Consider the following 25,162-nt stretch of genomic DNA (forward strand, 5'->3'; position numbering starts at 1 on the left):
TAGCTTAAAACACAGCTGAGTGCAGATCTGAACCTAGTGCAGCGCAGATGCAATCACCAAATTTAAATGGGTATATAGAGTTTGAGCCAAAGCTACTAGGTTCTATCGAACTTGTAACCCCGATTCTTACCTAAGTAACTCTTTCCTATTGACAATTGGAAAAACAGAACCATTGTGCCATTCTCTAAGAAAGAAAGATCTCCCTACTCTTTCCTATGCTACTATATGTATCATATGATTCTACACAAAAGCCTACTTTTTTGTAGAGTTGGAACTACAATCATCACCCTTCGCTAAAAAGTTATATTGTATCTATATAGATCAAATATTACTTTTCATACATATATGTCAAATCTTGCGCAACAACTAGTTGAAGAGATTTCACAAATTGGCAAGACAAGCTTATTCCTAAAACAAAAATCTAACAAAGGATAATGACATAAAAGAAAATGTTGCATTTTTTGAAGGAGGAGAATACTTGCTGTCAGCTTCTATTCTCTATTCCTATCCGAGTCTATCTACCCCTTCCATGGCACACACCTTCAAACAAACTTATACTGTCAGATTGTCCCTCAAAATAAGCATCAATCCCCTGCATATATTCAAGATAAAAGCAGAATTCATAACTGTAAGTTCAAGTAAGTAAAATGTTGCAAAGATGGACTAATTATTAGTATGAATAATGAAACCTTTTTATTTTTATTTTTGGAGAAATGTAAAACTTACATTGAGTGCTATATATTGATGTAGACCTTAAGGAAATTGTTTCCCATGTCCTCTTGTTCTTGTTCTATCTTTCTTGCAGATTCCTCAGCAAGAGTGCTGCAATTATGTAACTCAATTGACTCCAAACTACAAATTTCTCCAAAATCTATTGGAATTTCCTTAAGTTTTTTGCATTTCTTCAGAACAAGGCGTTTTAGATTTGGGAAGTTATCACTGCTAGCTTCCCAATGCTCAAGATTTATGTCGCAAAATAACAAAAACTCTAAACTTTGGAATTTGTCTTCATCATTCAATCTCCATACATTAAGAATGGCTGCATGATCTTTAAGTTTGAGCTCTTCAAGATTTGGCAACATAACAAGGGTTGACATATCTTTCCAAGTAAAATTATGCCAGCCAGCTAAAGTCAACCTCTTAAGTGATGTTGGGAAAGACCTGATGGAGATCAATGTCTGCACATACCAAGATAATTTGACACACTTCAATGCCTCGAGTTTTGTTAAGCTGGACATATCAATGAGGGGATTGGCCCAATCCCCGGTCCTCAATAAAGGTGTATTTTGGATGATCAATCTCTTTACATTGGGAATGTTAGAGAAGATTTCATTTGTACAACTGGTGAAAGAGAGATTAGAAAGTTCCTCTACATTTGGCATCCCTATCACAAGATGCTTATTTAGGATACTTTTTCCTCCAGGATTAGGTAAAGAGCACGCTTTCCTTATATGTATACACCTCAAGTTCTTCATCATCCATATCTTCTCTGGTAAAGTTGTATAACCATATTCTCTCCCATATATTAGAGTTTGCAAATTCTGAAGCTCTACGATTGATGCAGGAGGATTGTCATTACATTGCATTTGGAGATATCTCAGATGAAATAATTTTGTAATTACAAGTGGAAATGAACGAAAACATGCATATCCATGGAATATGGCCAATACCCTGAGAAGCTTGAAATGGGAGAAAGCTTCAAGGTTTACTCTCAACAAAATTTTAGGAAATAAGTAGATAGATCTGGCAACTGATGGTAATAGATCGCAACGATGAATAGCTGTATAACCGTACTTTTTTTGAAAACTGAAATGCCTCTGTGCAGAAACAGTAGGGACTATTTTATCTGTCTCAACATACATAAACTTTGTCAGTTCAACTTCAGTCAAACAGAATTCACGCAGTAGATCATGCATTCCACATGCTTTTATCTCACCATTGAATCTCTTTTTTCTAACCATTATCAAATTCCTGCTGATAAGATCCTCCAGATAATCTTCTGCCACTTCACTCAAACTTTTATCACTTCCAGGCCTCCTTATAAAACCTTCTGCAATCCATAATTGAATCAATCTCCAAGTTTCAACTTGATAATCCTCTGGGAAACCACCCATAGAAAGAAAGCAAGGTTTGAGGTGATTAGGCAAGTGGTGATAACTCAAACTGAGCACTCCTAAGCATTTATCTGGATGACTAGAAATGATTTCACCTAAGGTTTGGGCAACATCCATCCAACTTCCTAATGTCCTGGACACTTTCAAAAGATGTCCTGCAATCACTGAAATTGTTAAGGGTAGTCCTTGGCATTTTTCCGCTATTTTCTTTCCAATTTCTTCCTACTCAGGAGGATGACAATTATTTTGTACAAACACCTTATCACAAAGTAAGTTCCAACTGTTTTCTAAATTCAAGAGGTTCATCTCATGAGGGCTAATAGAATCTGCATACATTGCTACCTCTGTTTCCCTAGTAGTCAATAAGATTCGACTCCTATTGTTGTAATCAGGAAATATACCTCTTATGCTATCCCAAACATCCGTACTCCAAATATCATCAACAACAACAAGGTATCTTGGACCCTTTAGGCTTTTCTGCACCAGGTCAGCTAACTCATTGTCATCCTTCACATCATAATCTTTTTTTATGTCAATATTTGTTTGCTTTGAAATGCAATGTAAAGCCTCTAACAACACATTTCTTCTTCCATATTCTTGAGATATTGTAATCCAAACACGAATGTCAAAATGATACCTGAGTTTTAGGTGATCATAAGCTTTTCTAGCGAGTGTTGTTTTGCCAATGCCACCCATGCCTGATATTGTGACAATGTCCAGATCTGACAACTGTCCTGTCAGTCTTTCAACTATTATCTCCAGGTCATCATTAAGTCCGTGCACGATATCATCTTCCAAATGTTGCAGCGTTGGGTTGCCAATCAAGGAATCCCCATCAGATTCAAGAATTTGATCATCATGAGTGCTTGTGGTAAACTCAGAAACAATCTCCATCACTTCATTCTTTTGTGTATCGAGTTTTTCAACAACGGATAGCAAATTCTTGTGTAGTAAACTTGTAGGCGTAATTCCAAATATCCAGCTTAAGTCTTCCATGATTTGATAAATCCTCAGCTCAACAACATCTTCTGTATATCTAGCAGAAGCTCTTATTTTTTCCTCCAAAGATTTAATTTTTTTCTGGATCAAATCTACTCTTGCTAGTTTCCTCAACAACATTTAGAAAATATTCAGCAGTAACAAGAAGGGATTCGAGCGTTTTAACCATTTGACCTTGAATGAGGTCTGGATGGCTCTGCTGAAGTTGCTCAAGAGTTTGAAGAAGAGAAATTACAGCTATATAAGCTGCCATCAAATTAGGACTCAAAATAACAAAGATTTTCACTTGAAATACCTTCACAAGATCAAAAGGATAGAGAGACTTGAAAACAACTACTCAGTTGTTTCAACTATCTTTCTCTCAATCTTTAATCCCACAACTTGTTGTATAATACTTTTCATCTCTCTAATTGTTTGTCCGCTTTTGAATTGACATATTTATTAAAAAAATAATGATTAATATAGTGCGTTATCATTTTATTCCTATTAATTATGAAGTTGATGAATTAAAAACTTAAGATTTAAAAAAAAAATTACCTTTTTCAAAGTAATTAATTGAAAATATAATAAAAGAAAATTGTTTTTTATTAATTTGTCAAAATAGACAAGTAAATAAAAAAAAACAAGTAATTAAAAACAAAATATAATTTAATTAATTTTCAATACCACCTTATCATAATGTTTATCCCCAAATTAGCTGACTTAACTATTAGTAATAGAAAAACAAAGTAAGAGGAGTAGTGTAAATGTGTAATAAAATGAAAATGGATGGGAGAATTATCCCCCAAATTTGCTCTTTTCCCAATTAGTCCATAGGAAAGAGTTGAATTTTTTTATTATGTGCTAGTTTTTTTCGAGATTATTTTATTAGTATAATATTATGATGCTGGGACCCATGCTTTATTTTCCTTCTTGACCTTTGTTTCTCTTTCCTCTTTTTCCTCATTTTTTGTTTTTTCTAAATCTAATTTGAAACAAATTTAATTACTCCATCAGTTTATATATATATATATATATATTTTATTATTATTATTTTATTTTAAAAAAAAAAAAAATCAACAATCCCGAGGGTTGTCACATACATAAAAAACGACAATCCATATAGGAAAAAAAAAACTCCAAAATTACCGTTAGACTACAGTTTTTAAAAAAAATAAAAATAAAAAACCAAAATTATAAACAAGTCCACTGGTCCAAGTGACCCAAATGAAAAACAAAAAAGAACTGAAGGACAAAAATAAAACAAATAAAATTAAGAGAATCTGAGCAATTACACCCAGATCTTCTTCATCAACTTGCCATGTGACAACAGTTTGTATATTGTATAGTGAAAAATAATTTATTTTTTCACTTAATTTAACTGAAAACATTTTTAAAAATTATTATTTTTATCATTAAATAATTACCTAATATATTAATAATAGAATTTAAAATTTAAAAATATAATTAATAAAGCTAGTTTAGTAAAATTAATTTCTAATACAAACACAATTGAATACATTACACATTAAATATTTAAAAGTTATCGACATAGAAAGCATGATTATGATTATTATTATTAGGTATTTGACAATAGAATGCACGCGCACACACACATATATATTATATTATATTACCCTTATTTAGAAGTGACACTTCTAAAGGACTAACACAACTTAAAATAATTGTACCTTGAGACAAATAAGGGCATTTTTGATATTGTGAAGATTAATTTTGGTGCATTCATTGTAATAGAGACATATGTACTCTATTTGGTGACACGTGTGTTCTCTTTTTATACTTAGCCAGCCATATATTATTTTATTAAAGTAATTTAATTTGTACTGTATAGTGGGGTCCATATTATTCTACTTGAGTCTTTATGATTTCCAAAGCAAACCACGTGTACCCCTATTCTCTTCATCTTCTTTCCAATGACCAAAATTTTGGTTTCACATTGCCCTGCTTCATTTTAGGTTTTCCAAATTTCTCCTCTGCTTCTCTCATTTCTTCAGTCTTTTCATGTTCACTTTCTTCTTCATTGACTCTTTCAAATTCAAGTTTCTTAATTGTATTTTGTGGTAAGTTTTTCTCGCTTTTTTCTTCCTTAATTTTTTTTTTGCTTCAATTTTTTTCTTGTGCAATTAGTGATTTTTTTAGAGAATATAAAGACATGAAGTTTACAGATGTGACCATTTTTATTTCCACTGATCCGTTTGTGGAAAGAAAAATTGGATGAAAATGACTATAAACAAAATAATATTTAACAACCATTCAAACAAGAAGTTGTTGATGAAGATGGAGATACTCTTGTTCAAATTTCGACAAACATTCATCATCTGAATCAAATTTTGGTATTTATTCTTTTAGATTATTGTTCTCTATTGTATTTTCTCTATAAATAATATATGAATGTCAATAGTATTTTCTGATTTATTCATGCATCTTCACGAATAAATACTCAAGTTTCCTTAGTGCACGGTGTTTGATAATATGCCTACATCGAGATGGATCTTTGATTTAGCACTAAAGGTTGGTCAAGCTGTCAACTAATAATTATTTTTCCGTTCCTCGCTTCTTAGTGAACTTTTTTTGTACTGTTGAAGGGAGAGAGGTAGAAAAGAGATATGCGATACAGAAATATCAAGACAAATAAATAAATGTCTTTTTTTCCTTTTCTTAGGTGAAGGAGGAAAGGAAAAAACATATGATTGTTATTTGTGGAATTTGAACCTTTCAATTCCAGGTAGAGTCTAAGTTATTCATAAAATGAATTGACCCTCAACTCCCTCTAATTCTATATAGAAGCAACATTACGTGCCTCATTATGAAAAGTCATTTTTTTTTCATTTTATCACAACTAAACTGGAAGGACCAGAGTCATTTTCTTGCTTCCTGGAATAAGAATACAAGAGGGGACTTGAATGTTTCTCATAATATCAAATAATTTAGAATAATTGAAGGATCTTCTGTAGATTTGGTAACAACATTTGATGTTGGACCTAATTAATGTGCAGAATGATAGTTAAGTTGTCCGTATGCGGTCATCATCAATTGTATTGGGTTATGAATGCTCACGAAATGAAATAATGCATTTATTGCAAATGATGTACCTTTACATTTGAGTTTTATACATGATCAATGTAAATATTTTTTTGCACTATCAGGTTAGCAGATTTACATTAACCTTCTTGATAAAATGTGCTACCCATATGTAAAAATTATTTAAGTTACGTTGACAATGTTTATTATTTATTAAACTCTATATTATATTGTGCTTTCTATTCTGGCTTTGAAATTTGGGGCTGAGAAAAAGGTTGGGATGTTCATTGTTCAACTAATTTGAGATATTAGACGATGCTATTGATGTAATGAAATTGGAAGATGGTGTAATTCAAAACATGGTAAAGTCTCTGATTTGTATTCACAAGTTGCAATCCTTGATTGTTTTTCATTGTATTGAGTTATTTTTCATAATATTGGCAATTTTGAAAAATCTACAATGATTTTAACTCCACTATATACATACTTGGTCACCTATGGAAGTAGTTTGAAAAGATAATTCAACAATTATTTGGAAACCATTCCTCATGTTGGGAACGAAAATGAGGTACAAGAAGCAATGTAAAGTGTACTTCAAACAGAACTTGAGTTGTACCAGTAGGGTTAAAATAGTAAATTTCCTTTATTCACTCTCTCACCTCTGCTTCTACTCTTTCTTCTCTGCCTGACAACATTGACAACCATTTTAAACCTTCAACGGAGTTAAACTTTACTTCAGAGTCTCACTATATACATCAAACAAGCTATTATTGACTGAAGTCTGGCCTAAAAATTTTGGTCCATGGTGGTATACTTTTTTGAAGAATGATAGCTATTGTTCCACGGTTGGTAATTGCTTGGAAACCTTGATTTGCTTTCACAAGATGATGTACCTTGAGGATATTTGTTTATGTTGTTGGAGCTGAACACAAATAGTTATGGAATCTATATGTATGTGCTCATGGGCTTTATCTTTTGAAAGCAATACTAGACTATAAATACAAATGACAGTTATATTAAATTTGAAAAACTATGTACAATTTAGAAATCAATACTTTAGTATAAGAATAAGCAATTTACATCGGTTGAACTTGGTTGACATGTTCTTTTACTTTATTCATTACACTTGCAATATTTCAATTATTCTGTCTGTTAGTACGTGTATCTACAGTTTTTTTTTTTGATAAGGATGTATCTACAGTTTATTTCCTTGCATTACAAATTGAATTGTGTATTTTTTTGTCATTGACAGCACAGTGATTACTTGTAACTGTTTTAGCTTGGTATGTAGCTGTTAATTTGTTGCAGTTTGTATGTTGCATTTTTCAGTATGCTCATTATTTTGCATTTGCACACCACTTAGGTAGTTTATATTCGTGTTATCTAACCTAATATCTGGAAATGCAGTCGAGCCTTTTTTGACAAAAGGATCTCCCAAGAGGTCAGCGGAGATGCCCTGGGTGAGGTAAGTTTCTGGTGCATATATTCTATAACTTTCTTGGTGGTACTTTATATGAGTTTATTCGAAAAATGTTGCTCTTATGACGGCAGGAGTTCAAGGGTTATGTGTTCAAGATCATGGGAGGATGTGACAAGCAAGGTTTCCCCATGAAGCAGGGAGTTCTAACTCCAGGCCGTGTTCGCCTTTTGCTGTACCGAGGTACTTGTGCTTGATATTCTCTTAAAGGTGGTGCCTATTTGCTGTGAATAACTTTTTGGTTTAACTATCTAATTCGTTTATATAAAATAGGTACTCCTTGTTTCCGGGGACATGGTAGGAGAAATGGTGAGCGCAGAAGGAAATCTGTCCGTGGATGCATTGTTAGCCCTGACCTCTCTGTTCTGAATCTTGTTATCGTGAAAAAGGGTGAGAATGATCTGCCTGGACTGACTGACACTGAGAAACCAAGGATGAGAGGACCCAAGAGAGCTTCAAAGATCAGAAAGCTCTTTAACCTTTCCAAGGAAGATGATGTCAGGAAGTATGTCAACACATACCGCAGAAATTTCACTACCAAAACTGGTGAGTTTTCTCCTTTATAGCTACTCATCATGTCCCTAGTCTGTTCTGTATTCAAATTATAGCAGTTTTGGACATGTTCTCAATGCTATTATGATGCGTTGTGCAACAGGGAAAAATGCGAGCAAAGCTCCCAAGATTCAGAGGCTCGTGACACCATTGACTCTGCAAAGAAAGAGGGCAAGAATTGCTGATAAGAAGAAGAGAATTGCCAAGGCCAAGTCAGAGGCAGCTGATTATCAGAAGCTTCTTGCTTCAAGGTTGAAGGAACAAAGAGAAAGGCGTAGCGAGAGTTTGGCTAAGAAGAGGTCTAGACTCTCTGCAGCTTCTAAGCCATCCATTGCCGCTTAGTTCACTGGAATGTTATTCCTGCTATTTTTGGGTCTGGTTTTAGTTATTGTTTGATGTAGTACTACATGGTTTTGGTAATTTTGAGCATTCCTGATAATTTGAGTCTGATAGTACTTTAAGATTGAAGTTTCTTTTGTTACTTGACAATCTTCTGTTTTTATGTTTTCCTTGTTCTGGCTACTTTGAAAAATTGTTTTCAGTCTATTTGAAAAATTGTTTTCAGTCTAGCTACATGACACAATGCTTTCACTCTTTTGATTCCTGTGACTTAACAATTCAGGATCACATTGCCTTACCTTCGTGGTATGGTTATGACTGACCTAAATTTCGTAGAACTGAAGAACGTTTCGAAGAAATTTAGGGGTTTCTTTTGTATTTTTACAGGAGGAAATATTTATTTGGACATGCACCTTTGTAAGAACTCTACTATTTGTTAATTTGAGAACTAAATAGTATTTTTAACCCCTAACTAATTCTTTTAATTGAAAAGCTTTTCGTCTTTAAGCTAATAGGCCCAATAGTAAGTAAGGTCACAACAGAAATAGTCCAGAATTTTTGCTACAACACCTGTGCATTTATTTTCAACCGTGTTCTTATGATGGTAACTATCATAATTCATATGGTATGATAATTGTCTCTTGAAATATTCCAACAAACATTTTTCTAGGAGAAGAATTGATAATTCTATCGTACCAGTTCTCCAACATATTATGGGAATTTGTACAGTCTAATGAAAATAGAGTTGAACCTGGTGCAGTGCAAATGCAATCACTAGATTTAAACAGGTAAATAGAGTTTAGGCCCAAGCTACTAGGTTCTGTAGAACTCGTAACCACTCCGCCCCCGATTGTTACCTAACTAGTGTAGTAACTCTTTCCTATGGACTAATTGGAAAAAGAGAACCATTATGCCATTCTCTAAAAATAGAAAGATCTCTCTACTCTTTCCTATGCTACCATATATCATATGATTCTACACCAAAGACTACTTTTTTTTCATGTAGTCAATGTTAAGAGGCGGAACTACAATCATCACCCTTCACCAAAAAATTATATTATATATAGATGGATCAAATATTACTTTTCATACATATATATCAAATCTTGCGCAACAACTAGTTGAGATCTCACAAATTGACAAGGCATGCATTCAACAAAGGATAATAGCATAAAAGAAAAGGTTGTGTTTTCGAAGACAGCTTAATCCCAGAGGAGAATGCTTGCTGTCAGCTTCTATTCTCTATTTCTATCCGAGTCTATCTTTCAGAGAGAACCTACCTTCAAACAAACTTATACTGTCAGATTGTCCCTCAAAATAAGCATCAATCCCCTGCATATATTCAAGATAAAAGCAGAATTCATAATCGTAATTTCAAGGAGGTAAAATGTAGCAAAGATGGACTAATTAATAGTATGAATAATGAAACTTTTTATTTTATTTTTGGAGAAATGTAAAACTTACATTGAGTGCTATATATTGATGTAGACCTTAAGGCAATTGTTACCCATGTCCTCTTGTTCTTGTTCAATCTTTCTTGCAGAATCCTCAGCAAGAGTACTGCAATTATGTAACTCGATTGACTCCAAACTACAAATTTCTCCAAAATCTATTGGAATTTCCTTAAGTTTTTTGCATTCCTTCAGAACAAGGCGTTTTAGATTTGGGAAGTTATCACTGCTAGCTTCCCAATGCTCAAGATTTATGTCGCAAAATAACAAAAACTCTAGGCTTTGGAATTTGTCTTCATCATTCAATCTCCATACATAACCATTGGCTGCACGATTTTTAAGTTTGAGCTCTTCAAGATTTGGCAACATAACAAGAGTTGATATATCTTTCCAAGGAAAATAATGCCAGCCAGCTAAAGTCAACCTCTTGAGTGATGTTGGTAAAGACCTGATGGAGATCAGTGGTTGCACAGACAAAGATAAATATTTGACACACTTCAATGCTTCGAGTTTTGTTAAGCTGGAAATATCAATAAGGTCATTGGCCCTATCCCCGGTTCTCAATATAGCTGTATTTTGGATGATCAATCTCTTTACATTGGGAATGTTAGAAAAGATTTCATTTGTACAACTGGACAACGAGAGATTAGAAAGTTCCTCTACATTTGGCATCCCTATCACGAGATGCTTATTTAGGATACTTTTTCTTCCAGGACTAGGTAAATAGCAGGCTTTCCTTATTTGTATACACCTCAAGTTCTTCATCATCCATATCTTCTCTGGTAAAGTTGTATAACAACGTTCTCTCCCATATATTAAAGTTTGCAAATTCTGAAGCTCTGCGATTGATGCAGGAGGATTGTCATAACATCGAATTTGGAGATATCTCAGATGACATAATCTTGTAATTACAAGTGGAAATGAACGAAAACATTTATATTCATCAAATACTGCCAATACCCTGAGAAGCTTGAAATGGGAGAAAGCTTCAAGGTTTACTCTGAACATAAAGTCAGGAAATAAGTAGATAGATCTGGCAACTGATGGTAACAGATCACAAAGATGAATAACTGAATAACCGTAATTTTTTTGAAAACTGAAATGCCTCTGTGTAGAAACAGTAGGGGCTATGTTAGTTGTCTCAATATACATAAACTTTGTCAGTTCAACTTCTGTCAAACAGAATTCACGCAGTAGATCATGCATTCCATATGCTTTTATCTCACCATTGAATCTCTTTTTTCTAACCATTATCAAATTCCTGCTGATAAGATCCTCTAGATAATCTTCTGCCACTTCAGCCAAGCTTTTATCACTTCCAGGCCTCCTTATAAAACCTTCTGCGATCCATAATTGAATCAATCTCCAAGTCTCAACATGATAGTCCTCTGGGAAACTACCCATAGAAAGAAAGCAAGGTTTGAGGTGATTAGGCAAGTGGTGATAACTCAAACTGAGCACTCCTAAGCATTATCTGGATGACTAGAAATGATTTCACCTAAGGTTTGGGCAACATCCATCCAACTTCCTAATGTCCTGGACACTTTAGAAAGATGTCCTGCAATCACTGAAATTGTTAAGGGTAGTCCTTGGCATTTTTCCGCTATTTTCTTTCCAATTTCTTCCAACTCAAGAGGATGACAACTATTTGGTCCAAACACCTTATCACAAAGTAACTTCCAACTGTTTTCTAAATTCAAGAGGTTCATCTCATGAGGGCTAATAGAATCTGCATACATTGCTACCGTTGTTTCCCTAGTAGTCAATAAGATTCGACTCCTATTGTTGTAATCAGGAAACATACGTCTTATGCTATCCCAAACATCCGTACTCCAAATATCATCAACAACAACAAGGTATCTTGGACCCTTTAGGCTTTTCTGCACCAGGTCGGCTAACTCATTGTCATCCTTAACATCATAATCTTTTTTTATGTCAATATTTGTATGCTTTGAAATGCAATGTAAAGCCTGTAACAACACATTTCTTCTTCCATATTCTTGAGATATTGTAATCCAAACATGAATGTCAAAATGATACCTGAGTTTTAGGTGATCATAAGCTTTTCTAGCGAGTGTTGTTTTGCCAATGCCACCCATGCCTGATATTGTGACAATGTCTAGATCCGACAACTGTCCTGTCAGTCTTTCAACTATTATCTCCAGGTCATCATCAAGTCCGTGCACGATATCATCTTCCAAATGTTGCAGCCTTGGGTTGCTAATCAAGGAATCCCCATCAGATTGAAGAATTTGATCATCATGAGTGCTTGTGGTAAACTCAGAAACAATCTCCATCACTTCATTCTTTTTTCTATCGAGTTTTTCAACAACGGATAGCAAATTCTTGTGTAGTGAACTTGTAGGCGTAATTCCAAATGCCAAGCTTAAGTCTTCGATGATTTGATAAATCGTCAGCTCAACAACATCTTCTGTATAGCTAGCAGAAGCTCTTATTTTTTCCTTCAAAGATTTGATTTTTTCTGGATCAAATCTACTCTTGCTAGCTTCTTCAACAACATTTAGAAAATATTCAGCAGTAACAAGAAGGGATTCGAGCGTTTTAACCATTTGACCTTGAATGAGGTCTGGATGGCTCTGCTGAAGTTGCTCCAGAGTTTGAAGAAGAGAAATTACAGCTGTATAAGCTTCCATCAAATTAGGACTCATATAAGCTGCCATCAAATTAGGACTCAATGTAAGCTTCTAAAGTTTCAATCCTGAAATATAGCAAATAGGAAAGGAAAATAGCAAGCAAACAACAGTATTTGTATTTAAATTTATGCGAAGGTTACAATCTTTATAAAATCTTTAAGAAAAGATATGTAATCCCCTGATTCTTCTCTTCAATGATGTTCTTGATTTGATGGAATACTTGCGACCCAACTTTTGGAGCGAAGACTTCTTTGTAATTGCGGCTCAGCACTTGGAGCGAAGACTTCTTTGTATGCGGAAGACTTGCAGATCACCACTGAAGAGCAAGGATTCTCTATGTATTTCTATGTGTCTTCTTCTTTTTTTTCCTTCTCCCTTTTGGTCTTATGAAGACCTCTTTATATAGGCTTGAACTAGGGTTTTAGGGGTATTTTTGTCCAAACAATTTTGGTCCTTGGGCTTTAAGAACATGAGTTGGGCTCGTCTTGTCAACTTAATGGACTGACCCAAATGTAATTTGAACTTTATTTAAGTCATAAAATTTGACTTAAATATTAATCCGACTTTATTAACCAGTAATTTGACTTGGTCAATATATCATGAATTTATGGATTAATCCAAAATTTAATATGAATTTATAAATAAAATTTCACTGTCTACAAATGCCCCCTGCTTCGAGGCTTTTTGCGGTGTCCAACTTGTCCAACCTTTAAAGACAAGGCTTGAAGCATTCGTGAAATATTTATTTTTTTATGGAGTCTTTCAAAACTTTCCATAATTGATTCCAATGGAAATTTTCCATAACTTGATTCCAATTGAATTTTCCTTAACTTGATTCCTATAAAAACTTACAATAATTTGGTTCCTAGGAAAATTTACCATAATTTTGTTTTAAATATGGTTTTTCCATAATTTGTAGGAACACAATTTATGTACTTCTGATTTCTATTAAAACACATGCTCTTACAATGATTGATTGTCAACTTGAGGCATACAAAACTCAATTTTCGTCACTTTTTTTCAGCACAGCACGCTTGCGGTAGAAAGTTCATAACTTGTTGTAGAAATATCGAAATCATGATCCGTTTGATGTTCCAGAAACTAGACTCAGAGGAAAACGACATATTCGAAATTCAAAATTCAAACCCTTCTGAATTGGTGGAAATTGATTTTTGAAGTTTGCTATCAAATCTGTCTTTTTCTTTTTATAGCTCTATGCAGTCCCACCAAAACATCTCTATCTTGGTGTAGGAGATTCCGAATGACGAGAGACTTGTTTCTATAGAAACTAGACATCAAAGTCTACAATATATCAAAAAATCAAGGTAAAACTCTTCATGGATTGACGAGAATAATTTTTTGAAGTTGGTCTTCAATTCTATCATTATTGTTTTGCAGATTCTGGAGTCTCACCAAAACGTTTGCATCTTGGTGTAGGAGAGCTCGAATGGAGAGCGACTTGATTCGATAGAAAATAGACTCTCAAGTCTACAACTTATCCAAAAATCAAAGTCAAAGTTCTTATGAATTCAACAAAATTGATATTTTTAAAGTTAGCGATCCAATTGACTTTGGACAACATCCATGAGTTCACTTCTCCGCATCTTCGCCGAAAAAGCCGCATATTGATTGAGAATTTTGTCATCATCTACATGGACAAAGAACAAGAATCTCTTAAGTCAATACAACCATATTCATCATGACGAACGTGAGAGCATATACCACAATTTTCACCATGCCGCTTTGAAGCTTCGTGCAATTGGCACCGTGAGACACATCTACTTTTTTTTGTAGGTTTACGATGGACCGAAGACAGCCTCAATATAACACCATAAAAATGAGGGGTAATCCATAATTGACGAGGAATCACTTGGTGCATCTTCGTTTGTAGTTGCGATTTTGACGACGAATCATACTTGTGTAATATTTTAGTAATTGTGGCTTTGGTGGAGATGTACCACACTTAGTGCGTCTTCTTTTGTAACTGCGGCTTTGATGACTTTTGCAATTGCGGCTTTAGCGACGAACCACACTTAGTATATCTTCTTTTACAATTGTGGCTTTGATAACGAATCATATGTGAATCGTTTTCTTTTAGAGTTGTGGCTTTGATGACGAACCTACACATGAAATATCTTTTTTTTGAGTTGCGGCTTCGACGACGAACCACACTTGATGTCTCTTCTTTTGTAGTTTCAACTTTGATGACGAACCACACTTGGTGCCTCTTCTTTTGCAATTGCGGCTTTAGCGACGAACCACACTTAGTATATCTTCTTTTACAATTGTGGCTTTGATAACGAATCATATGTGAATCGTTTTCTTTTAGAGTTGTGGCTTTGATGAAGAACCACACATAAAATATATTTTTTTTTTTGCAGTTGCGGCTTTGACGACGAACCACATTTGATGCCTCTTCTTTTGCAGTTGCGACTTTGACGACGAACCACACTTGATGTCTCTTATTTTGCAGTTGCGACTTTAGCGATGAACCACACTTAGTGCACCTTCTTCTACAATTGCGGCTTTGATGACGAACCACGCATGATGCATCTTCCTTTTCAATTGAGACTTTGACGATGAACCATATTACTGCATCTTCTTTTGCAGTTGTGTCTTTGATGATGAATCACATATGACGCATCTTCTTTTACAATTGCAGCTTTGACGAGAACAAAACTTAATGTGTCTTCCTCTAAATTGAAGCATAGTAATGAATCACACTTTGTACCTCTTTCTCTGTAGTTTTGGCCTTGGCGAGAAAGATATTTTGCCGCAGTTTGTCCTAGTTCTGAAGAGGAACTACTTGTCACATTATCAACTCATTAAATCAAACTTCAAAATATGCCCCCATGTTAAATATAGAGGCTCGCTTATGGATGCATCGATCCATAAAATATTTGAAGCAATAATGTTTGATGAAGAGGTGATGCGAACTTGATAAAGACATCCAAGACGAGTTGACAAACCACTTCTTGATGTTTGATTTTATTTTTTCTATTTAGACCTTTTGTATGGGATGATATGTCCATTTTTTTTATCCCTTCCTTATGATGTGTAAAAACTCTTGCAATTTTGAAGCAATAAAATGTATTTACTTTACACTTCAATGCAAAACATATGAGTTTTTTTTTCTTCTAATTTTCTATGCCACTTATTTCAAGGTTTTCAACCTATTTGATTTTTTGGACCATATAGATTTAAACTCATGAGGGCCAAAAGTAACAATTTGAAGATTTAACTCATTTTCATGGAGCTTTTCTGACTTGAAGACTTGGCTCGCATTTGATAAGCATCATGATTTGAAAACTTAGCTCAAATGTGAAGAGCTTCGAAACTTGAGACTTAGCACGAATTTGATGAGCTACATGACATGTATTTTAGGCTCATGCGTCGAGAAACATTTTGACTTGAAGATTTTTGCTCGAATTTGATGAGCTTTGAAACTTGAAGATTCAACAAAATTTGATGAACTTTATGACATACATTTTAGGCTCGTGCGTCGAGGAGCATTATGATTTGAAGATTTTTGCTCGAATTTGATGAGCTTTGAAACTTGAAGATTCAATAGAATTTGATGAACTTTATTACATGCATTTTAGGGTCGTGCGTCGAGGAGCATTTTGATTTGAAGATTTTGCTCGAATTTGATGAGCTTTGAAACTTGAAGATTCAACAAAATTTGATGAACTTTATGACATGCATTTTAGACTCATGCGTCGAAGAACATTTTGACTTGAAGATTTTACTTGAATTTGATGAGCTTTGAGACTTGAAGATTCTTCTCCAATTTGAGAAACTTCTTGACTTGAAAACTTAGCTTGAATTTGATGTGCTTCATGACATATTTTCTTTTTGACTTGTGCGTCAATGAGCATTTTGATTTGCAGTTTAGGCTCGTACATCAAGGAGCACATCGACTTACATAGACTCTTCAATTTCGGTTTCAGATGAAAACTTGTCCTCATCCTCAATGTCAATTATATTTCCTTTGTAAGTTTCAAAGTTGGACAACACTTGATCTCCATTTGAAGTCATACTCAGTTCCATATCATGAGCACGCGTTGCTAGTTCTTCAAACGTTTTAGGCTTTATGCCTTGCAATATGTAACGAAGATCCCAATGCATACCTTGGATGTATATTTCGATCCCAGAAGTTTCACTAAGGCGATCTTTGCAGTTAAGGCTCAAGCTCCTCCAACGATTTATGAAGTCAATGACTTGTTCATTATTTCTTTGATGGGCGTTTGCAATCTCGATCATGCTCACAACACGCCTTGTGCTATAAAAACGCTTAAGGAATTGTTGCTCCATCTGCTCCCAGCTATCAATAGAACTAGACTCAAGATCTATGTACCATTCGAAAGCAATTCCCGTGAGAGATCTAACAAACTGCTTAACAAGATAATCGCCATATGTTCCAGCATTATTGCAAGTTTCGACGAAGTGTGCTACATGTTGTTTTGGATTTCCATTACCGTCGAATTGCTGCAACTTAGGAGGTTGATAGCCAATATGTATTTTTAGGTTATCAATTCTCTGAGAATACGGCTTTACATATGTGAGAGGAGACTTAGACGTGCACTCAGATTTATCTTTGAGAGCCTCTTTTATGAAGTCCTTCAATTTGTCAATAGGAATCAGACCTTCGGCAGACACTTGAAACTCGTTGATAATTGTTTCTTGTTTTGTGGAAGACTCTATTTTCTCCTGAGTTTCATGGAGCTTTGCACATAATTGAGTGGATTCTCTTTTCTCCATATTCTCCATCATGTTTGTCAACTTGGTAATTTGGACGTCTTGACATTTGATGTACGTTGATAGGCCTTCAACTGCTTTCGTCAAATTTACAAGTTGTTCTTCTATTGTGGAAGTTTCGACCACCATCGTGTGCATTACCATTGTAGGTGATGGAGAATAATATTGATTTTCCCAAACATGAGATGCAAACATGTTGTATGGGGTAGATCCTATGCTTAAGACATCATTGTCGGCTGAAGCGAATGAATTTTTGGATGTAAAAAGGCTCAATTGGGCAAGAACCCTCTCGACCATTTCGGCGATGTCTTCTTTTGCAACTTTTGCAGGAGACTAAACATGTTTTGGAGACAAACCAAAGACAGTAGCAGATTCGGACGGCACTCGTGAGGCTTGTTGTCCCAACAATGTGGCTTGGTTTCTTGTGATAGGTCCCATGCTTCCTGCAGTAACATCGAAGATGTTTTCGACATCGATGCAGAACTTGGATCCATCAGATTTTGCAAATGCAGATGTGAATCCAGATGCGAATACAGATGCCGATAGAGATTTTAATCCAGATGCGGATACAGACGTAGATCCAGATTTGGATGCAGATGCAGATTTCGAGTTGATCTTCTTGAAAGTCATCTCAGTGTTTTTGAACTTCGATTGTCTTGAAGAGAAGAGATGAGAGGTAAAGATTGTCCCACTAGGCGTGCCAATTTGTAAGCGTCTAAAGTTTCAATCCTAAAATACAGCAAACAGGAAAGGAAAATAGCAAGCAACCAACAATATTTGTATTTAAATTTATGCGAAGGTTACAATCTTTATAAAATCTTTAAGAAAAGATATGTAATCCCTTGATTCTTCTCTTCAATGATGTTCTTGATTTGATGGAATACTTATGGCTCAACTTTTGGAGCGAAGACTTCTTTGTAATTGCGGCTCAACACTTGGAGCGAAGATTTCTTTGTATGCGGAAGACTTGCAGATCACCACTAAAGAGCAAGGATTCTCTATGTATTTCTATGTGTCTTCTTCTTTTTCTTCCTTCTCCCTTTTGGTCTTATGAAGACCTCTTTATATAGGCTTGAACTAGGGTTTTAGAGGTATTTTTGTCCAAGCAATTTTGGTCCTTGGGCTTCAAGAACATGAGTTGGGCTCGTCTTGTCAACTTAATGGACTGACCCAAATGTAATTTGGACTTTATTTAAGTCATATAATTTGACTTAAATATTAATCCCGACTTTTATTAACCAGTAATTTGACTTAGTCAATATATCATGAATTTATGGATTAATCCAAAATTTAATATGAATTTATCAATAAAATTTCACTGTCTACACTCAAAATAACAAAGAAACACAAAGATTTTCACTTGAAATCCCTTCACAAGATCAAAAGGATAGAGAGACTTGAAAACTACTCAGTTGTTTCAACTATCTTTCTCTCAATCTTTAATCCCACAACTTGCTGTAAAATACTTTCTTTGTTCCTAATTACTTGTCCAGTTTTGAATTGACACATTTATTAAGAAAATAATGATTGACATAGTGAATTACCATTTTACCCCTATTAATTATGAAGTTGATGAATTAAAAACTTAAGATTTTCAAAAAGTTTTACCTTTTTCAAAGTAATTAATTGAGGGTATAATAAAATATTATTATTTTTGAATTAATTTGTCAAAATAGATAAGTAATTAAAAATAACTAAAAAAAAAAGTAGACAAGTAATTAAAGACAGAGGGCAATTTAATTAATTTCCAACACCACCTTATCATAGTGTTTATCCCCCAAATTAGTTGACTTAACTATTTGTAATAGAAAAACAAAGTCAGAGGAGTAGGTGTAAATGTGTAATAAAATGAAAATGGATGGGAGAATTATCCCCCAAATTTGCTCTTTTCCCAATTAGTCCATAGGAAAGAGTTGAAATTTTTAATTATGTGCTAGTTTTTTTGGAGATTATTTTATTAATATAATATTATGATGCTGGGATCCATCCTTTATTTTCCTTCTTGACCTTTGTTTCTCTTTCTTACTTTTCTCTTCCTCTTTTTTCTCATTTTTTGTTTTTTCTAAATCTAATTTGAAACAAATTTAATTACTCCATCAGTTTGAATATATATTTTAAATCAACAATCCCGAGGGTTGTCACATACATCGAAAACGAAAATCCATATAGAAAAAAAAACTCCAAAATTACCGTTCGACGACAGTTTTTTTTTTCTTTTTTTAATAAAAAGCCAAAATTATAAACAAGTCCACTGGTCCAAGTGACCCAAATGAAAAACAAAGAAGAACTAAAGGACAAAAATAAAACAAATAAAATTAGAAAAAACTAAAAGAAGTGAAAGAGACAATCTGAGCAATTACACCCAGATCTTCTTCATCAACTTGCCATGTGACAACAGTTTGTATATTGTATAGTGAATTTTTTTTATTTTTTCACTTAATTTAACTGAAAATATTTTTAAAAATTATTATTTTTATCATTAAATAATTACCTAAATATTAATAATAAAATTTAAAATTTAAAAATATAATTAATAAAACTAGTTTAGTAAAATGAATTTCTAATACAAACACAATTGAATATTACACATTAATTATTTAAAAGTTATCGACATAGAAAGCATAATTATGATTATTGTTATTAGGTATTTGACAATAGAATACGCGTGCGCGCGCACACACACATATATATATATAGATATTAGAGTTGAAAATAGAATTATGTTTTTTTTTTGCAAAATAATGTTCATGTTAAACTTAAATAATATTTCAAAAGTGAAAAGTAAGTTGAAAAAACACATTATACCAACATGTTTCCAAATTTAAAATATACCTTCAAAAAGAAAATGTGGTGTTTCAAATTTTCATGATCAAAAATCAATTTTCAAATAAAGTGAAAATTATTTTATAAATATTTATGTTTAAATGGGTCCTAAAAGTAGAAGTTAAAAAAACAATGAAATATGAAGGCAATTTTTTTTAAAGTACAATAAATAAAAAATGGGAGGAAAAGAAACAAAGTAATTTTAGTGGTCAATTTTATGGGATAAGTGACCATTCGAAGAATTAACTTAAATATTTTTATTCTCATAGCCTTTAATTATAGAATAATAAAAATTATAATTTGAAAAACATTTTCTATTAAAATAAATAATTATTATTTTCATCCAAACAAACTAAGGTAGTAATTAAATTGATTTCGGAATAGAACTTAAAAAAATATCTAGAAAAAAACGAGGAAACAGAAAGAGAGAGAGAGTAGGAAAGAGACACAAAAGGCAAAGAAGGACAATAAAGCATGGATCCCACAAATAAGACTATCGTTTGGTACAAAGATAAATAATGCATGGATTACTAATGCTGAGATTAGTAATGCAGAGATTAATAGTGCAGTGATTAGTAATGTAGGGTTTATTTTTTACCAAGTGTTTGGTTCTTTGTTTCCCACCTCATCTTATGTTTGGATTGAAACTTTATAAAAAATTTCTTTCCAATTATACCCTTGAATTATTATGTAATTGAGTTATGGTAAATAATTGTCGGACAATATTTTTTTTTTTATGGCCTTCTAACTAGCTATGAGAAGAACAATTTTGTTATCATGTTTGCCTTTTTTCCCCCCTGAAATTATTTGAGGATAAATAATTGTCATCTTAGTATTGATTACTTACAAAATGTCAAATTTCAATTAAAAAAGGATAAACTATCAACTTTTAAAATTGAAAAGACAACAAACAATAGTAAAAATTGAATAAATCATCTACATTTACACATAAAAATTGCAAGTTGTAGTTTTAATATGTATGCAATTTTATAAATTGTTCAAAATACAAATAATTAGAAAACCACACAAATATATATATATATATATATATAAAAGTGCGAAGCCTCAAGTTGCAAAGTTGAATTACCATTTTATCCCTATACTAAATTAAAATATTATAAAATATCTAATTAATTAAATATTAAATATGCCTAAATTGCTAAGTTGATTCACTTATTGTTAAAATAAAGTAGGAGAATGAAGAGTTGTAAAAATAATTAATTATAAAGTTACGAAAAACTATTAGAGAAACTCTAACTGATCAGTTTTTGGTGTAATTTTTATCATAATGTGTATTAATACCACACCTCCACTATCTCATCATTAATCTTCACACCTTCATAATCTTCCCACACTTTCAAGAAATTAATGGCATGATTATGATACCTTTTGATTTTACTCAATGATGTCCTATAAATTGTGGTATTTGACACAACAATCAATACACTTTGAAGAGACTTAGGTACACTATGGAAGAAATAAAAAAAAAATTTGTCTATATATTTCTATTGTTTTTATCCTTTAGTAGTAATATCACTTTTAGCTTCAGTTCATAACACTGATTACTAATTCTCCTTATATTCGTTTGTTGTTTACAGAAAGGAAATGTGTACAAATTGTTAGATCTTCTACTGGAGTTTACAACGAGAGAAGGGATGTTGAAATCTTCTCGGAAGTTGAAATCAATCTTTAAAAGAACAAGTTGGACTTTAAGCAACTTTATTGATAACTATGATCATTTTCATATTCTATGAAATTACATTATTCCTATATTTGTTATTTCCTTCTTCTTTTTTATCAAGATCTGATATTTCAAATCCTTGAATGAATTCTACTGTAACGGTTTGTTCATTATGATAATTTATTTTAATATTATGTTGACATTAGATATTATTGTATGAAAATGCTTTGTTTGGGACCTAAAGCCAGTGATTTCTTCATACTTAAAGCTTTGAACATCTAGATTATATATATTGGAAGCTAAACTAAGAAGAACCACATATCGGTTAGAGATGGTTCGTAAATTCAGAGCCAAATTATTCTCGTGTGGTGATGAGCTTCTCTCAGATTCATTATGCAAATAAAAACATTTTAATTTTCGTATTATATTCATGCTTTAGATAAGATGTTTTTTATTTTTTATGTATAATTATTATTATTTTAAAAAAATTCCTTGTTATCATATTAAATATCATATTTTTTCCTGTTGTTTTTAACACGTCATGAGATCAAAAGAGAATTATTAAGAAATTGCAATCGAAGTTTGTAATTGAAGATGTTTTGATCTAATATATATACTCAACAGTTAACACAATATACCGCTAGGAGTGTAAATCACATCTAGCCAACCGTTTGATGCAATGTTAATTAGTTTTGTTTAGTTTTGGTTGCATGTTATATTATTGTTGGTTTGGCAATTTTCCTTTTAAAGAAAATTATTAGCTTGTAGACTTCACAATTTATAATGTGTTTTAGTTTCTATTTGAGGAATCAATTATTGAATAGGCAGTGAGAAAATCGCCTTTCGTGATTCAAGTAGTAAGCTCGAATTCATGATTGAGAAAGGAATTTTTCAAGTGCAATTGAAATTTTCTACTATTCTTATAAAGAATTTTTTAAATTATTTTATTTGATTAAATATAGTTCTTACAAAATATAACACGATAATCATGTTTCAAATTTAACATCTATCAGTAGTTCAATACAAACTATATAAAATAGAAATATAATTAAAAATTAAACTAATCTAACAGTTTCTTAAAATTCATCCTTCAACTATAATTCTCCAAATTAAGAAATTTGCAACCTGAGATGAGAGTTTTAAATAAATTTTACCTCTTTCAAGTGTTGGATCATCATGACATGATAAATATTGAAGGGGTGTCACTCATTAACGATTTTAATTTTGTGAAGTGAAGAAGGGGGTGACAGTTTAAAATAATATGGGATTATCTTATATCTGAGTATACGAGAAATCACATTTTAAATGTCTAAACCACTTGTAAATTTGCTATAGATAAAGAAGAGTTTATTCTTATATGCACATGTATATCATTCTTTAATATCAAATTTCTAACAATCCATCATTATATTGAGGGCCTTCAAAAGCAATAATCATTCTATTAAATACTAATATTATAATTTTGTGAAAGACAAAATTAAATATAATCATAATCGTAATAAATATTATATTAGATATAAATATATCATAATATTTGTTGCATCTATACCACATATTGTTCTTAAAAATACAAACAATAAACTCTCTAAATATTGTGCAAGCCTAAGTTAACTTAACAAGTTAAATTTTTAAGGTTTACTATAAACAACCTACCGATAACAACTCATGAAACACCTAGACTATTGTAAAAAATAATATATATATATATATAAAATATTTGAATGAATCAACATGGGACGCACGTGTCCAGAACTAGTGTGTATATATATATATATATAAAATCAACAAATTATACATACAATTAGGATCACAAACGTTATGTGGTGATATATTTGCCCTTTTAATTAGTTAATGTTAAACAACTCACATTTCAAATATTGTATTAATTTGCTTGGGATAGGTTGGTATTATGTTTCGAGACTTGTTGACATGATTATTGCATGGTTGGGACCTGAGGGACTCGGGTGATTTTAGGCACATATTTTTTTGCTTGAAATACAGCTGAGTGCAGATCTGAACCTGGTGCAGTGCAAATGCAATCACCAGATTTAAATTGAGCCAAATCTACTAGGCTTTGTAGAACTCGTAACCACTCCACCCCCTATTCTTACCTAACTAGTGTAGTAACTCTTTCCTATGGACTAATTGGAAAAAGAGAACCATTGTGCCATTCGAAAGATCTCTCTACTCTTTCCTATGCTACCATATATCATATGATTCTACACTTTTCTTGTAGTCAATTCTGTTAAGAGGTGGAACTACAATCATCACCGTTCGCCAAAAAATTATATTATATATATATAGATGGATCAAATATTATATATAGATGGATCAGAAGCAGCAGACATATTTCAAATTAAAAAAATGCATTTTTTTGAATTCACATTATAAGATCTAAAACAACTCTGGCTTTATCCTGTCATTTAGACTTGGGGGCCTATCCTAATCCTCTGAGTAAGCTATGGATTTATCTGAGGTTATATATGTTAAAAACTTCACCAAACAGATTTAGATAATAGATTTTGAACCCAATTAATAAATCCAAATCTGGATCCACTTATCTACTAGAAAATTAATTAAATATATTTGTGAACCCCTAATAAAATTAATTGACGAAATTTAGAACTCCAAACTTTTAATCATGACTTCGCCTCTGCATTTAGATTAGACAAAATCCCAAAAACACAAATGAATTTCATGATATAAAGCTGTTTTTTTAGAAAAATATCTAAGATGAGCACCTGTTTGGCGTGTAGCAACTCGTCTCTCTATAGTCCTTTCATCCAAATGAAACTTAATTCGTTCCGCTGCAATTACATCTAGTTTCTCCATAATCTTTTTCATCCTTTTCCCAATCTTGTGACGGAAAGCGATAACGTTTGGATGATAACACCCATATTTATTATTCTTCTGTCTAATTGTTGCCTCAGTTTTACATTCATCCAAGATGTCATCAGCTTCATAGGCAGCAACATTGAGTTTTTGCAACCAATTTTCTATTGCCTTATCCTTCAATTGCTTCTTCTGAGCATCTTCTAGCACAACTTGGATTGTAGTAAACGTACTTTGAAGCTTTTCGAACTCATCCTTAAAACCAAGAATCAATCCAAGTTCCCCTTGGATGAAACAAGTCAGATTCTCTAACAGAACTTGAAGGAAAGCTTCAGCCATAGAGTATTCTGAGTAAGCAATGAATCTATATTTTTTGAAATGAAGTAAGATGTTGGAAATTGGAATGGACTTGTTATAATTACAAACTCAATTATTCAATGGAAATAACACACTCCAATGGG

At 32.8% G+C, this 25,162-nt stretch overlaps 4 protein-coding genes across 5 annotated transcripts; 1 reads left to right on the forward strand and 3 right to left on the reverse strand.

The window, feature by feature from the left end:
• Window positions 1–319: 319 nt before the first annotated feature.
• LOC102584970 (putative late blight resistance protein homolog R1A-10) lies at window positions 320–3,392 on the reverse strand. Its single transcript, XM_006355149.2, has 2 exons — window positions 727–3,392; window positions 320–592 (listed from the first exon to the last, which is right to left on the reverse strand). Exon 1 carries the CDS (start codon window positions 2,229–2,231, stop codon window positions 735–737), a length of 1,497 nt encoding a protein of 498 aa, XP_006355211.1. The 5' UTR covers window positions 2,232–3,392; the 3' UTR covers window positions 320–592; window positions 727–734.
• LOC102584307 (putative late blight resistance protein homolog R1A-4) lies at window positions 520–25,162 on the reverse strand. 2 transcript variants are annotated; one of them, XM_015312229.1, is made up of 4 exons: window positions 24,611–25,162; window positions 9,967–12,627; window positions 9,783–9,834; window positions 520–540 (listed from the first exon to the last, which is right to left on the reverse strand). In XM_015312229.1, the coding sequence occupies exons 1-2, from the start codon at window positions 25,038–25,040 to the stop codon at window positions 11,417–11,419; spliced, it is 1,641 nt and encodes a 546-aa protein (XP_015167715.1). In that variant the 5' UTR covers window positions 25,041–25,162; the 3' UTR covers window positions 520–540; window positions 9,783–9,834; window positions 9,967–11,416. The 2 variants fall into 2 exon arrangements, with proteins under 2 accessions (XP_015167715.1, XP_006355209.2); XM_006355147.2 differs by lacking the exon at window positions 520–540 and having other exon boundaries at window positions 9,560–9,834.
• On the forward strand, window positions 7,494–8,685 carry LOC102584650 (40S ribosomal protein S6-like). The gene is made up of 4 exons (XM_006355148.2): window positions 7,494–7,599; window positions 7,686–7,794; window positions 7,885–8,157; window positions 8,267–8,685. The coding sequence occupies exons 2-4, from the start codon at window positions 7,713–7,715 to the stop codon at window positions 8,503–8,505; spliced, it is 594 nt and encodes a 197-aa protein (XP_006355210.1). The 5' UTR covers window positions 7,494–7,599; window positions 7,686–7,712; the 3' UTR covers window positions 8,506–8,685.
• On the reverse strand, window positions 9,751–11,357 carry LOC107062041 (putative late blight resistance protein homolog R1A-10). The gene is made up of 2 exons (XM_015312250.1): window positions 9,993–11,357; window positions 9,751–9,834 (listed from the first exon to the last, which is right to left on the reverse strand). Exons 1-2 carry the CDS (start codon window positions 11,355–11,357, stop codon window positions 9,751–9,753), a joined length of 1,449 nt encoding a protein of 482 aa, XP_015167736.1.

The sequence above is a fragment of the Solanum tuberosum genome, unplaced genomic scaffold (assembly GCF_000226075.1).
Source record: "Solanum tuberosum cultivar DM 1-3 516 R44 unplaced genomic scaffold, SolTub_3.0 scf00191, whole genome shotgun sequence".
In the NCBI taxonomy this organism is placed as follows: domain Eukaryota; kingdom Viridiplantae; phylum Streptophyta; class Magnoliopsida; order Solanales; family Solanaceae; genus Solanum; species Solanum tuberosum.